The sequence below is a fragment of the Porites lutea genome, chromosome 12 (genome assembly GCF_958299795.1).
Source record: "Porites lutea chromosome 12, jaPorLute2.1, whole genome shotgun sequence".
NCBI classification, from domain to species: Eukaryota; Metazoa; Cnidaria; class Anthozoa; order Scleractinia; family Poritidae; genus Porites; species Porites lutea.
Window position 1 is genome coordinate 18966766 of NC_133212.1, and position 15485 is coordinate 18982250.

General features: G+C 39.9%; 1 protein-coding gene and 1 long non-coding RNA gene across 2 annotated transcripts; both read right to left on the minus strand.

Annotated features, from left to right (window-relative positions):
* Window positions 1–7414: 7414 nt before the first annotated feature.
* Window positions 7415–7825, minus strand: LOC140953818 (uncharacterized). The gene has a single exon (XM_073403201.1). The coding sequence runs from the start codon at window positions 7823–7825 to the stop codon at window positions 7415–7417; it is 411 nt and encodes a 136-aa protein (XP_073259302.1).
* A 1382-nt stretch (window positions 7826–9207) lies between these two features.
* On the minus strand, window positions 9208–12248 carry LOC140921225 (uncharacterized). The gene is made up of 3 exons (XR_012164000.1): window positions 11915–12248; window positions 10775–10808; window positions 9208–9401 (listed from the first exon to the last, which is right to left on the minus strand). It is a non-coding gene; the product is annotated as an uncharacterized lncRNA (long non-coding RNA).
* Between the last annotated feature and the right edge of the window lie 3237 nt (window positions 12249–15485).

The window sequence follows — 15485 nt, forward strand, 5'->3', positions numbered from 1 at the left end:
GCGTGACGACACAAAAAAATGGCTGCATAGCAGACTAAAGAAACTGCTGTTGAGTTTGCAAATTCGTGTATAAACCCACAAAAGGCATTAAAAACATTGTTTAAGCTATCTCTTTAAAAACCACGTGCAAGGCTCTTTCTGGTTTTCGGTATGTCAATTAAGTTACAAAATAAATCTTTCACCATTGGGACACTATTTCGCATTTTTAAAAGTTTCGAGTGAATCAGAAACGTGCCCAAAGAGAGTGAGAAACAGAGCAGTGATAAGCGAACAGTAAATTGGGTAAAAATTGTTGTGCTAAAAGCCAAAGCTGAATGTTAGAAGAGGACTGCTGTCTACGCTTTCGCGCTTTCTTAAAGCACCGCAGTTGTTTACAAAAAACTGAAAACCTTGAGGGCAACCAGTTCACGCATTGCAGAGTTGAATTAAGTATCCATATGAAGTCCGCAGAAGGGATCTCTACGAAATAATGTGATTCTAATGAAGAAAGGATGAAGGAGTTCTCTCTTGATGACATGCACTAAATGAAAGAAGAAAAATGAATTTTACCTGAATTACCAAGCAAGCTAAGAAAGAGTAAGAAAAGCAAAAATTTTAGCATCGTCCCGCTCTTGTTAAAGTGTGGCTTGGATCTTTGTTCAGCCCAAACTCAGTCAAACTCCTAAAATAAGAAGGAAATCAGATAGAACTATTGTGCGATGTCTGTAAGTTGCATTATTATCGCCGTAATTTTCAATTTTAAGCACCCTGTCTCGGGGAGTCTCCCATATGAAAGTGTAATAAATCCAGTTTAGCGTAGGGTTTTACGTAAAGAAATATCAAGCACCCTAATACTGTTGCCGTACCTCAGAGTGGTGTATGGACTCCTTTTAGGGGTGAATAAAGCCTCAGACACGTGCAGATTGGGGTTCAGTTTTGGGGTTTAAAAATCATTCCTATGGTGGGAGTCCCCGAGGTTTCAAAAACAGTTCAGGATCACTATAATCCAGCTTGGAGAGAGATTCGAGGGGGATTACTTAGTCTAGGGATTCTTACCGTCAAGAGCCAACTTCCCAGGGGGCGTCAGTAAGGAGCGAAGCCTTTCTTCAGCAGAAGCGGATCCAGGGGTGGGTCCCCCCCATTATTTTTGGACCCCAAACTGAGGCCCGAAGGGCCGAAAAAATGTTTTGGGAGACCACCCCCCCCCCTTATCTAAGGGTCTGGATGACCGTTCCCCTCCCCCCCCCCATCTTAAGATCTGGATCCGGCACTGCTTCAGCTTTGAAATTTGCCATCAAAGAAGCTGACTTTGCATACAGGGTTGGCGTTACCAAGGATCTCATTTCTATGTCACACAACATGCAATTCAGTTTCTTCACAGATGTAACTGATATTTAATGCAGAGCAAAGAAAAGCTCTTCTTGGGTCACGTTCTGGACTCTAGCGGCCCAAATGGAAATTTTTACGATATAACAATTTGCTCATTCACTCCCCCGGTTACTATTATATAGCCTCAATTTATCCAATTTAAGCAAAGGCGTTTTCGAGCGATGGATGTCAACCGGAAGTGAGGAATTTTCCCTCTTAACATGCCTTGACGATATAAAATTTGTATTCCTTAGCTTCTTTACTGTTAGAGAGGTGATTTGACTGAAAATTTGGGCGAAACCACCGTTTAAAAATGAAAAAAGGCCACTTCCGGTTGACGTGCGTCGCTCAAAAACGTCTTTGCTTAAGCTCCCTTCTAAAATTACTCCCTCAGTAACGTCGTTGCTGACAGGAGAAAACTTCTCGAAGCAATCGGATGAAATTCGGGCTAATTATATTATACCGTGTGAGCTGCCGGAGCTCATATATCCGAGAGGGCTTATAGCCGGAATAGAAAAAGCGTTTCTAAACAAGGTTTCTGAACGTATAGCAGTGCTTATCAAAATACCTTTTGAATTTATTGGTTTTTAATTAAGAGTCAAAATTCGTTTTTGATGAATATACATATTTAGCTATAGATAAAGCAAACTGTAAATCCACAGGGCGGCCACACAATCTGTATGTGTAACCGATGTTATTTTATAGTTAACTGTACTTGACCGTTTGCCTCACCCTCTAATATTAGGAACGATAATGGGCGAACTCAAGTCCTTCAAAATCGCTCAAAAAACCGCTTTCGAGGCAAAAGGACGACAATTTACTACAGGTAAGGTAATTCGACGTTAGTTAACACTGAATGATGATTTATATTCATACTTAGAGAGATATCGCTATGGGTGAGGCAAACCGTAAATCCAGTACATTTACTAAAATAAGAATCGGTTACCCACTGACAGATTGTGTGGGCGCCCTGTAGTAAATCCATTGTAAACATTTAAAAATATCAATCGGTTAAGCAAACAGTCTGTGGTTTCAGTCTATTGGGCCCAGGGGATTCTAGCGGTATAAGCCTCTTCAGTCTCTATCGGTTTGCCAGACTCTGCGTCACGCTGGCCTATAGTCTCAAACTTTTAGACTTCGAAATAAAATGAATATATATAACAGCGCACAGGAATTTGCTGTACGAGATAATGATATCACTGAAAATAAGCGAAAGTTTTGGTTACAACACTTGTTAACTAGAGATCGAACAGGACTCGCAGCTCACCTTTTTGCCAAAGCTGTTTATGGTGCAAGCTCAAAATGCTTCCCTGCCGCTGCTAATGATACACAGAATGAGACCTTTAATCAAAACTTCGGGAATTTAGCATGTTGCTGAGCTAATGTAAACGGATAGCTAACTAAAGCTTTTGTCATATAGACGTGCTGTCATTCGTCCACGACCTTCCCTTGTCGCTGACGAACGACTGAAAGACGGTGGAAAGAGAGACATTAGGACTTGATCACGGAGACTGCTGAAACTTAAAAGCATAACATCTGATTAAATAGGTTATTCACAAGCATTGCAGCATTAAAGGAAACATGGCTAGAAAACGAATCAAATCAATGCCACTGAATACTACTGTAAGCCTTTCTACAAAAGTATTTCTCTACGGAGTTGCACTATACATCCAAATTCACTCAGCAACTGCGCGTGCATTCAAGATCGAATTAAACTCCATTACATTCTTCCGTGAACGTGCTGCTCTTAATTCGATCGTTAAAGTTTCCTAAGTCGCTGATGGGTGGCTGAAAGAAGAATGGATACTGGCCAGAACTTAAACACGTTCTACAAGCTCCTTACAGGCTAGGGGACCCATCCTGGGCCCATAGGAGTGTGGATATAATTGTTTCTCAGAAATTCCCTCCTGAGTCACCATCCAGAGTTGTAAAGGAGTAGTTTTCTGTTTTCTTACATATACAATGAGGCCCCTGTCATACAGCACGTTATTATGACCACATTCTTTAGCTTCCAGCTAAAAAGTACCTATCGATGTTGTGTCATCAGACCCGTTCCGTTTGCCCGCAACCTCGTCCCCAGGGCTTTTCCCTTAAAAAAATGGGTAGGGCCCGCCCCACCCATTTTTTTAAGGGAAAAGCCCTGGGGACGAGGTTGGTTTGCCCGATGTAAAATAAGGGAATCCAAGACAGTCTTGATTCTGGATCCATGTGGATCCCAGGTACTCAATCCCGGATTCTTTGCCAGTAGAACTTTGATTCCCGACTACAATCGTTAGTGGAATTCCGGATCCCTTAAGCTGCATTCCGGATTCTTAAGTTCAGGATTCCAGATTCCACAAGCAAAAATTTAACAGATTTCGGAATCCGGCTTCCCCTATATGGTTTAGGACTGAAGAGAAAAACAAACCCTCTGGCATCCAGTCTTAAGAATAACAGGGAGCTAAATAGAAGGTTGCAAGTTTTCAAGCTAAAACGGTCGTTTGTAGCTGTTAAGTTAAGCTCGCTGTTCATGCCGTGCCAGTATGCTGAGCAACTGCCTTAGCAACGACACGCGAGTACCGTCAAATTTTTTAACCGGCGGGATCTGTTCGATTTACGGCCGAAAGAATCGCAAATTTTAAAGGCCGATTGGCTTAAAACTAAATTAAACATTGGTGCGTTTGTGGCTTTATTCCTGGGATATTATCTCCCCGTAACTAGAGACGATCTTAGCCCTCTATTCATAATAAAGAATTTCATCCTTTCGCTTCAAAAACTGAATATAACACAGAACAGTGATTCAAAATGGGGTCGAACGCTGTCTGAACATTGTCATGAAAGATACTTTTATGGCAACACACAAGTAATCTTCAAAATCGAGGGGAATTTCAAAATGTAAGTTAACCCTTTAAATACTGATAACAAAAATAAAATTCGTATTTATTTCCCCCGTGCATTTCTTGTAGAAGTACTGGGAAGAAGTTGTTTAAGTATCATTAAAAAAATTTTCTTGTGATATCATTTCCTTAATGCTCGAGGGCTACTGGCATTGATTTAACACGGGGTACCTGACGGTTCTCAACGAAATTAATGAATGATAGACTATTTTGAGTTTGTGGATGAAATCCGGAAGTTCGAGAAAGCCTGTGCACACTCAAATGAAAGCTACCGAGCATTACTTTCCTGTGGGGCTGTTTGTTATGCTGTGAAAGTGCTTCTAACGAGTGGATGAAATCCGAAAGTGTGTATATTAAAATGAAAACAACTGAGCAGCACTTTCCTGTGGGGCTGTTTGCTATACAACTTGGCCCTAGCTTTAAGTGTGCGGACGAAATGCTAGAGTGTAGACATTTAAAGAAAGCTACTTAGCAGCACTTTCATGTGGTGCTGTTTTATCCAGTTCAACTTGGTTCTAGCTTTAAGCAGAGTGTGAATGAAAAACGAGAGAGTGACCGTTCCCATGAAAGCTACTGAGCAGAATAAGAAGTAACTACAGATCGAACAAGACTCGTTGCCTACGTACCTATTTGCCAAAGCTCTTTGTAATGTAACCTTAGAAGCTCCTTGCTGCCACTAAGTCGTGATACACCGAATAAGACTACAAACAGAACTTTTGGGAATTTATCATGTGGCTGAGCGAATGTAATATGCCAGTCGACGACTTTCCCTTGTCGCAGACGAACGAAAGACACTAAGGCCGGAAATTGAGACGAGCACGTTTCTAACGGTTGACGCAAGCATAGTAACAGTAAAGAAAATAAGGCAGAAAACAAGAATCGAATCGAATGCCACTAACTGAATACTTTATTCCCGACTCCACTCGTTAGTGGGATTCCGGATCCGTTAAGCTGTACTCCGGATTCTAAAGTCCAGGATTCCAGACTCCACAAGTAAAAATTTAACAGATTTCGGAATCCGGCTTCCCCCTTACACGGGGCTGGTTCCATGATTTAGGTCATTTAGGACTGAAGGAAAAATTTAAGCAAACCCTCTGGCGTCCAGTCGTAAGAATAGAGCGGTTTTCATTTGAGTGTCGAAAAGTAATTGGTTTTGCACTTTCTACACGATGCGATTGGCTTAAAAGATTCGCGCCACCTTTTCATCCAATCAGAAGTAAAACCAAAGCCAATTGTGACGCGCTCGCATGCATTTTCCCGCGCTTTGCGTCAGCCGCATGTAATTACTTCGAGTTTTGATTGGTTCAATGTATTGTCTGTGTCCTATGTGATTGGCCAGAGTAATTACTTTGGTTTTGGTTTTACGACACTCAAACGAAAACCACTCTAACAGGAAGCTAAATAGAAGGTTGCAAGTTTTCATGCTGAAGCGGTCGTTTGTAGCTGTTTAGCTCGCTGTTTATGCCGTGCCAGAAAAATGCTGAGCAACTGCCTTAGCAACAACACGCGAGTACAGTCAAATTTTTTAACCGGCGGGGTCTGTTCGATTTACGGCCGAAAGAATCGCAAATTTTAAAGGCCGATTGGCTTTAAAATAAATTAAAGATTGGCGTGTTTGTGACTTTTTTTCTGAGTCTGCCCGTAACTAGAGGCGATCTTAGCCCTCTATTCAAAATCATGAGAATTCAATCCTTCTTTTGAAAAAATTCTTAGAATATAAGTCCTAATAGCATTCAAAGTGGTCACTCGAACGATGTCTGAAGAAGCACTGTCACAAAAGATACTTTTTTGGCAGCGCACAAAATAATCATGAAAGTCGAAGGGAATCCCAAAATGTAAGTTAACCCTTTTAACACTGATAACAAAAAAAAAAAATCTTATTTATTTCCCCTATGCATTTCTTGTAGAAGTACTGTCTGATCTTTTCCGCCTTAATTTCCCTGACTACTGTTTTATAACGCATTCGACGCTGACGGCAGGGCTGAAAGAGTTAAAAAAGAAAAATGCGAAAGAAGTAATAATATACTGCAAAGGATTTACATGTAAATGATTTTGGATGAAGGAGATTAGCACGAAATACATTCGACAAACTTGAACAATTTTAGATGAGGTGATCCAGTGACGTGACATTTTTAAAATTTTGAAAACAGAAAAAGATTTTTTTTTTTTTACTGGTTATTATATTTATCTTTTCCCAATAATGGGCGAGATTGGATCGTGTCATTTTGGCGAATCAATTGCATTTTGACATATTTTCCGTGAATCCAATCCTCTATTAAGCCATCCCCCTCTCTCTTTTAATCCCCCCCCCCCCCACTCCCCCTTAACGGAATTGATCGGATGATCATGATACGCTATTTTGACTGTGGATGAAATTCTAAAGTGTGCACATTCAAATGAAAGCTACTGAGCAAAACTTTGCTGTGGGGCTGTTTGCTGTACAACTTGGTTCTAGCTTTAGAGCGGTTTTCACTTGACTGTCGAAAGTAATTGAGGAATTGGTCTGGTTTTGGTTTTACTACGCCCTTTGGTTGGCTAGTGTGTATTTACTTTGGTTTTGGTTTTACGACAGTCAAGTGAAAACCGCTCTAAGTGTGTTGTTGAAATACTATAGAGTGTGACCATTCAGTCAAATAAAAGCTACTGCCGGAGCAGTACTTTCATGTGAATTTTTCATTATGCTGTACAAGGTGGTTCTAACTTTTGAATCTTTGGATGAAATCTTAAAGTGTGACGATTCAAATGAAAGCTACTTAGCAGCACTTTCATGTGGTGCTGTGTATTACGCCGGTACAAGGCGGTTCTAACTTTTAAATCTTTGGATGAAATCCTAAAGTGTGACCATTTAAATGAAAGCTACTTAGCAGCACTTTCATGTGGTGCTGTTTATTATGCTGTGCGACTTGGTTCTAGCGAAGTGCGCGGATAAAATCCTAGAGGGTAACAAATGAAAGCAACAACAAAAGTCTCTGCTGTTTGTTTCAGGTTCTTCTTACAAGTTTGTCCCGACCAAACAAGAAGATCAAAGAAACAAAACATTTTTGATCGACAGTGCATGCAAGCGTTTATTTTACCTTTAGTTTAACACATCCCTTATATTTCCATTTTCTTAAGACCACTAATTACAATAATCAACTGTTTTAATTTTTTAAGATCCGACTGCTTCTGTCAACTTGTGCAAATCTCAGCCTTCATTGAACTAAGATGTACCCCATGGCCTTGATGGACGTCTTTCCGTTATCTGACGACGGTTTACTTGCCTCATTTCCACACGTGTTTTCTCTGCACACGCTCGGTAGTACTCCTTCCCCTCCAGTACCAAAGCCGATTCTGGAGTCAGGGCTGTCGCAGTTGTCTTCCTGGTTTCCAATAATCCCAATTCTTGCTCTAGAAAGGTAAAAAAAACGCTTGTTTCCTTTGGCGTTGAATCCTTCTCTTTCACAGTTGTTCTGCAGAGAAGCTTGAGGTCCAACCAGATTCTTCCATTTGGCGCGTCCCAGGTAGGTTGGTCGGTATATCTCGTCAGCAATCAATTCGTACAGCGAATTGGCCTTCTCCTCGAGCTCAATGACGATAAATCTGGTCTGGCTCTCTACCTTCATGCCGAGACAGATCTTAGTGAAACTCGTTTTATGGTAGGTTTCCAACTTGGTTTCCTTGTCGTCGAATCCTGTCGTCCCATTTTGTGGGTATTTGGATGCATGGGTGCTCCAATAACTTGCACTGTAGTGGAAGGTTTGCTGAAATTAAAGGGTAAAAAATTGCTTTTCTGTAATTAATATAGATTCTCCGGCTCTAGCAACTAGTGTTAGCCAAAGGTTACGGAATACGGGCCACAACAATCGAAGGTCAAAACGCTTTTGCTCCAGCGCTGTGCTTTGCGTAAGTTTCATATGACCGATATTCAAAAACACGCGTGATCAGATTACGAGTGATGAAAGTTCCAAACGAGCGTGATTAAATTGAGTTCTGTGCATTATAATAATAATCATCTTTATTGAGGAAACTTTTTCATAAAAGATATGGTTTTCAAAAAGGACCTCAAAACTAGATATATATTATAAAAACAAAAGAAGCTATAAAATTACAAAGGGATTAAAAAGATACAAAAAATGCATAAAAAATTAAAAATAAGTATAAGTAAAAATTAAACGTAAGTAGCTATATTAAAAACCGGGGGCACTTGGGTATTTTTTGGGTGGGTATGTGCCGCCTGGGACTCCAAATTGGCACCCCGTTCTAAAAAAAAATTCCCCTAAAATTGATACCCCGTTCTAGAGTTCGCCCCAAAACTGATACCCGTTCTAGAAATGGGCCAATTTTTTATACTCCGTTCTAGGGTGCAAGGAGTACAACAGTTTGCTTGTTAACGCATTGAACCGTATTTTTAAAAGCAATCTGTCCTTGACTAATTTCAAATGGCTGCTTACAAAACTGGAGCTTTCGTGCGTTCGAAATATTATACCCCGTTCTAGAAAACGCCTCTGAAATGGATTCCCCATTCTAAATCAGGAGCTTCAAAATCACGACCCCGTTGGGCGGCACATACCCGTATAGGTAATGTATGGGAGTAACCCCCCCCCCCCCCCCGGATTAAAAACTTAAAAACATTACGTTTAAAACTATTTACATTCCTTGAGTCTCTGATCGTCTGACTGAGGGAGTTAAAATCGGAAACGGCATTCCATACATTCTTAGTGGAATTCCAAACGAATGCTGGCTAACTACATGCGACGCAGGCGTAATATATAGTAATAACCAAAGGTTACGGCGTGCTGGCGACAACGATCGAAGGTCAAAACGCTTTCGCTCTAGGACTGTGCTTTGCATAAGTTTCGCGTGACACATGGTCAAAACACGCGTGATCAGATTACGAGTGAGTGGAAGGTCTAAACACGCGTGATCAAATTGGATGCTATTCATTCTTACTGAAAGTCCACACGGATGCTGGCTTCATACATGCGACGCATGCGTATTAATAACCTAGATATTAGGATTACGGATTCTTCTTGTCGCCCGCAATGAAAAAGTACAACTTTAAAGAAGAGTACCTGTGTACCATCGATTTTCATGACAGTAGTCCATCCTCCAGTTCCGCATCCAAAGTTTCCATCTCCCATGTGACAGTAAACTGGTCCGGGACGAATCCCTAGGTCATACGCGCCACTTTTACGTTCTCTGCAAATTGAAGACGTAGGAGTGTTAAACATTGGCACGGCACGCTCCATGTTATATAACTAGCTTTGTCAACCACTTTCAAAAGAATAGAGTAGAGTAGAGTAGAGTAGGGTAGGGTAGAGTAGGGTAGGGTAGGGTAGGGTAGGGTAGAGTAGAGTAGTGTAGAGTAGAGTTGAGTAAGAGCTGGATAACAGGATCGTGCGCAAATTACACATAATTAACATTTATCTTATGACAAAAAAATCTAAATATTTCACAGATTCAAATTCTGACAATCTTTTTGTCTTACACATTTTGCTATTATAGTTCCGGCAGCTTCGTAACGAGTACGAGTGAACGGTAGTTACCCTCCCACTCATGGCAAGGCCAAATACAGGGTTGGATGGTTTTAAATTACGCATAAATGATTCGCAAGCAACAGCCCTACGGTCTTTTAAAGACGGCAGGTCACTTAGTATCAATGCCTCATCATAATGTAAATTCGGAAGAATTATCCTAAGGGGGCGCTCTTGAATTCCCTCCAATCAGACAGACTCACTTTGGCAGATTCGAGAATACAGCCGAGGCGAATTCAATAGTGGAATCCCGTTAATGCGACCACCGTTGGGCCATAAAATCGTGGTCGTAATAACGAGGTGGTCGCATTAACGGGGTCTTCAAAATAATAAAATGACTCAATGGTTGTTACGTTAGGTTTGAAAGAATATGGCCGTAATAACGAGGTGGTCTTATAAACGGGGTGGTCGTAAGGCGGGGTTCCAAACTGTACTGAATACCCGAAATGATCATGACAGTGCTCGAGTAGGGGCCGTTTTTTATGTAATTGCTTTGAGCTGTAATTGAAATGCCTCGTTGTTAATTTAAACTAGTTGTTAGTAGGTTTCAAGAGTCGGCCCTAAGGTGAATTTTCGCTGTCGCTAAATTTTCACGTGCATGCGCACGTAATACATTTTACGCGTGAAAATAAAAAAGAAACAATATATGTATGGAAGGTCCAGCGTAAACTTAAAAATTAAAAAGGCTGAACTTTTACGCGACAATGGAAATCCACCCTGACTTTGGTGTTGGTTAGGGTGTGAGCTTTGCCTTAAAAAGTCGTAAAACCAAATCCAATTCGATCATGTACGACCTTTCATTGCAATTAAAGTCGTCATTTCGTCCTATATACGTGATCCAAGATGTCATCCTTTTCCATTGGCAACGAGGTGATGGTGTTTTGAATGTTACTCAGCCGTTTAAAACACGTGTTTCTTTCTCATCGATATATCAAAAAGTTTAAGTGAAAAACATAAAAACGAAGAAGCTGCATGCCATTTGCCTGAAATCGTTTCTTGTTTTAGACATGTTAGACGGAATCAGCTCTTACAACTTACCCTTGATCATAAAGCTCCTTGCACGAAGACGGCCCTGTTGCAAAGAAAGCAAAAAAAAAAAAACGCTGTCACTTTAAACTTGAAAATAGGAGAGAGTCTGTGTAAATATTTATTAACTTGGAGTAAAAAGAAGCAAGCAAATGATTAATTCGGAAATTTCACTATTCAAACCCATTCTTTTCTTCAAATACATTTCTAACCGGTAAACTTTAAGGCTTGTTACAAATCTTTGGGGACTCTTCGCGTCTGAAATTTGGGTTGAAATGTGACTGGAAACTTCCCTTGGAAAACTGTACCTTTCCTTGTTGAATTTTCACAGTATTCATTGCTTCTGTTTTCGGAGAGGCTATAGAAACTTGTAAAGTGTGAATTAAATGAGATTCTCAATTACAAAAAACATACAGCGGCTAGAAAATATTCGTAGATCAAGTGTTCTTTCCTTGAAAAATTTCCTCTACCTTTGTTATCGTCATGGTAATGTACTCAAAAGGGCTATGCCGCGAGGATATTGCGGTCAATTCTGTTCTAAATAAAATCATAGCTTTGATTCGTTACTATGCACAAAATGCTCTCTTACTGTGCATTTATAATGAAGACACCACACAAATTTCATAAGAAAGTACCAATCGTAATAATGTTTTCAGTGATTTTCGCAGGCATTAGCCCAAATTTTTCACTAAGATTCAATGATATATCTTCAATCCATGTCCATCCGTGCTATCCGTAGCTACAGCACAACAGGATGGAACGGTTTTGATATAGTCTTAAGTCTTAAATAACAAAACTGGGCTATTATATTTAGCAGTCAACTCAATTGCCACGAAGACACCTTTTGGCCTTTTAAAAAGCTAGCAAATAGCTTGAAAAATCGCTTTTAAAACTACATTTTGATATAATTTTAATCCAAAATCAGTAGTGGGGAAACTGCTGTTGTGATCGGACAAGGGAAACGTTACTTCTATGGCTATTGAAAAATATGGTTTTGATTCAAAACTGTTTTAAACTCCTTAAATTTGGGAAAGCCCTCCACTAAAACTGATATTATAATTTTTGATAAGATTATCTTGCAGTTATCGAATAAAGTTGTAAAAGCTAGTGCTTGAATTCCAGAAGACCCAGTCAAAATTAGGTATAACCTACCTCTGGCCGTTACGGATGCTACGACTAGCATGAGAACTGTCGGGAAAACGAAAGCGGTCCTCATGATTAAATCTCGAAGATCAGATCTAGATAAAAGAAAAGCAAAATGTCACTATAACTAAAACAGGGTACCACAAAATTATTAAGGACTTGGTAATGTGCCTGCCTTTGCTATATCAAAAGGGTGAGTTTAGCTTTTAATATTAAAAAAGCAGTTACCTTGTTGGGATGAGGCAACTCACTGAAAAAGTGTTGATAGAATTCCGTCCACGAACAGAATGGTATCTTATCTATGAGTCACATGTCTTATAAAGATTTCGTGATCAAGGGCGTGGCAAGCTGTACGCACGTGCGCACGTCGTATCTGATTCCTGGTACTTCAGGATGGGCACTGCTGTTTAAATATCTCTCACATTGGAAGTTTGTTAAATAGAATAAAGAGCAGAAAACAAAACAAAAAAGGTTACTGGTGTTTGCAGTGAAATGACAGGATCATCCGCGACTCGTCTGTTCAAGCAGGCAGAAAGGCAAACAACTCAAGCTAGACAAAGTTATGTAGAACTATTTTTATCTTTGCCAATCTTAGCGCATTATCATGTATTCATAAGCAGTTTTTAGTTGTTATTTGCTTCGTACCGTTTTTATAAACTGGAAAGTAACATACAATGGTGCGAAATTCCTCGGACTCTTATTATTGAACTGTAGAGAATACTTGAACGTTTAATTGTAACTTGTGATTATATTTGAGAAAAATCTTCGTGGGAGAAAACTTTCTTTATCGCTTTGGAATAACTGAGATGAACTTTAATTAACAGTTGTATGTGCATTTTGTAAGCAGGGCCGTAGTTAATTACCTGAAGTACGCACGTACGCCTCCTAACAATTGGGAGGAAGGTAATAAGACCCAAACCAAACGATGGTTTGATCATAGTTGAAAAAGTAAAATCGTTAATAGTTATGTAACTTTTATTAGCCAACAGCTTGATTCGAATTAAGGTATACCCAGATTAGCTACCATGTAGATTTTCATCTATAAAATTAAATAAAGACTCCCTATTTTTCTGAAATTAAAAGCCTTGTTAAACTGGAGATGAAGGCGGCTGCTCTTTATAAACACTTCTTATTGCCTACTGTTTGACAAAAAGGAATTTCTTAAACCGTTAGTTTTAAAAACGCTTTCGCACGGCATGAGTGAAAACCACATATAACAGATATAGCGTCGGTCGATGGACGGCGGCCTGTTTGGAACATTATTCAACCACAATTTTATTTTCCCTATTTTTCTTTTCATCTTAGTATTTCGAAGCAGTCTTTCGTAGCCAAGCTTAAAATCTAAATGAAGTTACTGGCCCCCAGCAGCGCTACTTACGTACGTATGTATCCCGTAATATTAACATATTCTTGTAAACGATATCACAGCCTATATCTATTAAAGGTGAATCTTTTCAAAAAAAGTAAACGCATATAAAATAGAATAAGAGGAAGACGCTAGAGGTGGGGGGGTTCCAGCGAGCCCCCTATGAGGGTCTCAATGGGGTGGTGGCTTTTACGGTTATCGGCTAAAATTTTGGCTCTTTTACGGCTATCGGTTAAGTTTTTTCAGTTACGGTTAACGAAAAGTTAAAAATTAACTTCTTTTGTTTCAAAAAGTTAAATATTAATAACCTGTATTTTTTTTAATAAAGGTTCTTGGATCATCTCGGGATGAAATTAAGCTGTTCTTTTGAAACATTTTGACATTTGATAGACCATACTTTTAATAAAGTATTCCACTTCTAATATTATTTTACACTTAAAAATGTCAATAGTCAATTTAAAAATAATCTTTGTGAAAAAGCAAAACCAGACACGCGAACGCCCAACTCAAGGCCGCGGCGCGACATTCATTATAACAGAAATGTCCGTTTTCACACTAGACAAGGATTTATTCGTGTGAGATAGGTTGTCCGTTTGATGATTCTCGTCAGATAGGCAATACGTCTTAATTTGCAAATGAAATAGTTTCAATTTTGAATGAACAATCCGCCTGACTTTTGAAAACGGGATTATGCGTTCCAGATAATAGCCTGTGTACAGCCGGCCCCTCCTCTCAGAAAAAATCGGAGAAGGGGTGTCTGTGGGGAGGACGCGACTGTACACAGGCTAGTCTCAGAGGGATGATCCATTTCTAACTCTAGTGTGAAAACGGCCAATAAAAAATTCCCGTGTCCAGTGTTTTTAATGATAGCGAAGGACTGTACGGAACGACTGTCTGCCGTTGCCTTGTCCATAGGCTGCATTATTCCGCGCGGCTAATGCGTTTCGGGTCACGTGGTCCGAGCGAGTTCGCCACCGAAATGCCTTGACCGAGATTGCGTGGGAAGACGCCGTACAGGGACTAGACATGGCAATGTCTACCGTAGCGTCAGAGAAAAACAGGGAAATGTTGTTTATCGGCAACGTGTTTTACAAACAGTGACACCTCTGCGTGTTGTTTCACTAGTATTTCGAGGGCACGACCTCCGGAAAATTGCAAATATTAATCCCCAGCAAGAAGCCACACTTTCACTATGGAAAAAATTAGTTCCCCGAGAGAGCACCGGAAATGGAGCCTAGGTCTTGGTTAAGGCGCTTTGCCTAACGTGCGCACGGAGTCACACTAGCCGGGAAATAAAAAACGCAACCATAAGTGAGTTTAGTACCATCCTTAAAAGTAGCAAGTCTAGGGAACACTTTCTTTTACGGTTAACTCTTTTTTCCCCTTTTTACGGCTAACGGTTAAAATTTTTCAATTTTTACGGCTATCGACTAAATTTTTGGCCGTTTTACGCCTATCGGTTAACCCCATTGAGACCCTCCCCTATTGGTACCGCGGTGGAGGTGCGAGTTTGGGTGTACGTGCGAGGGTTAAACAAAAAATCATCGTGTGCGATCAAGCACTGTTCATGCGCGCAGAAGTTCAAACAGAACTATTTAATTCAAGGTAAATACAATAATTACTGGCGTTTGAAGTAAAATGAGCGGATCATTGCGTGAGATTAAACACTCACAGTGTTCAAGCAAGCAGAAAAGCAAACAACTCAAGCTAGACAAAGTTGTGTGAGAACTGATAGAACTTGAACTTGATTGAACGTCGCAGCCGTATAAGGCTGAATTGTGTATTACATATAAAATTTAAAATGTATTAAAATAATAAAGGTATAAATATACGCTTAAAAATAAGATTTAAGTTTAAAAAGGTACAGTTACCACCTAAGCTACAATTTGAAACACTTATGATCTACAATAAAATTCAAGACATATCAGTGTTGACATAAAGCCATTGAAAAATTATTCTTGATCCTATTCGTAGGCCACTGGGACGGGTGTAGGCGCCTTAGGTCGAATTCACGTGGAACAGAAACACTGGCGGCGAAACTTTTCTCAGTTCATGCTGGCTATCGATCGCTAACTATTCACATACAAATGCGCTGAACTGGTTCTTCCTTTCTTTTATTGCAAATGCGTCAGTGAATTGACACTTATTCAGTAGCAGTGTATCATTTCATTTTTAAATTGTTCCTGACGGATTCCATATCATATAAAAGTACGA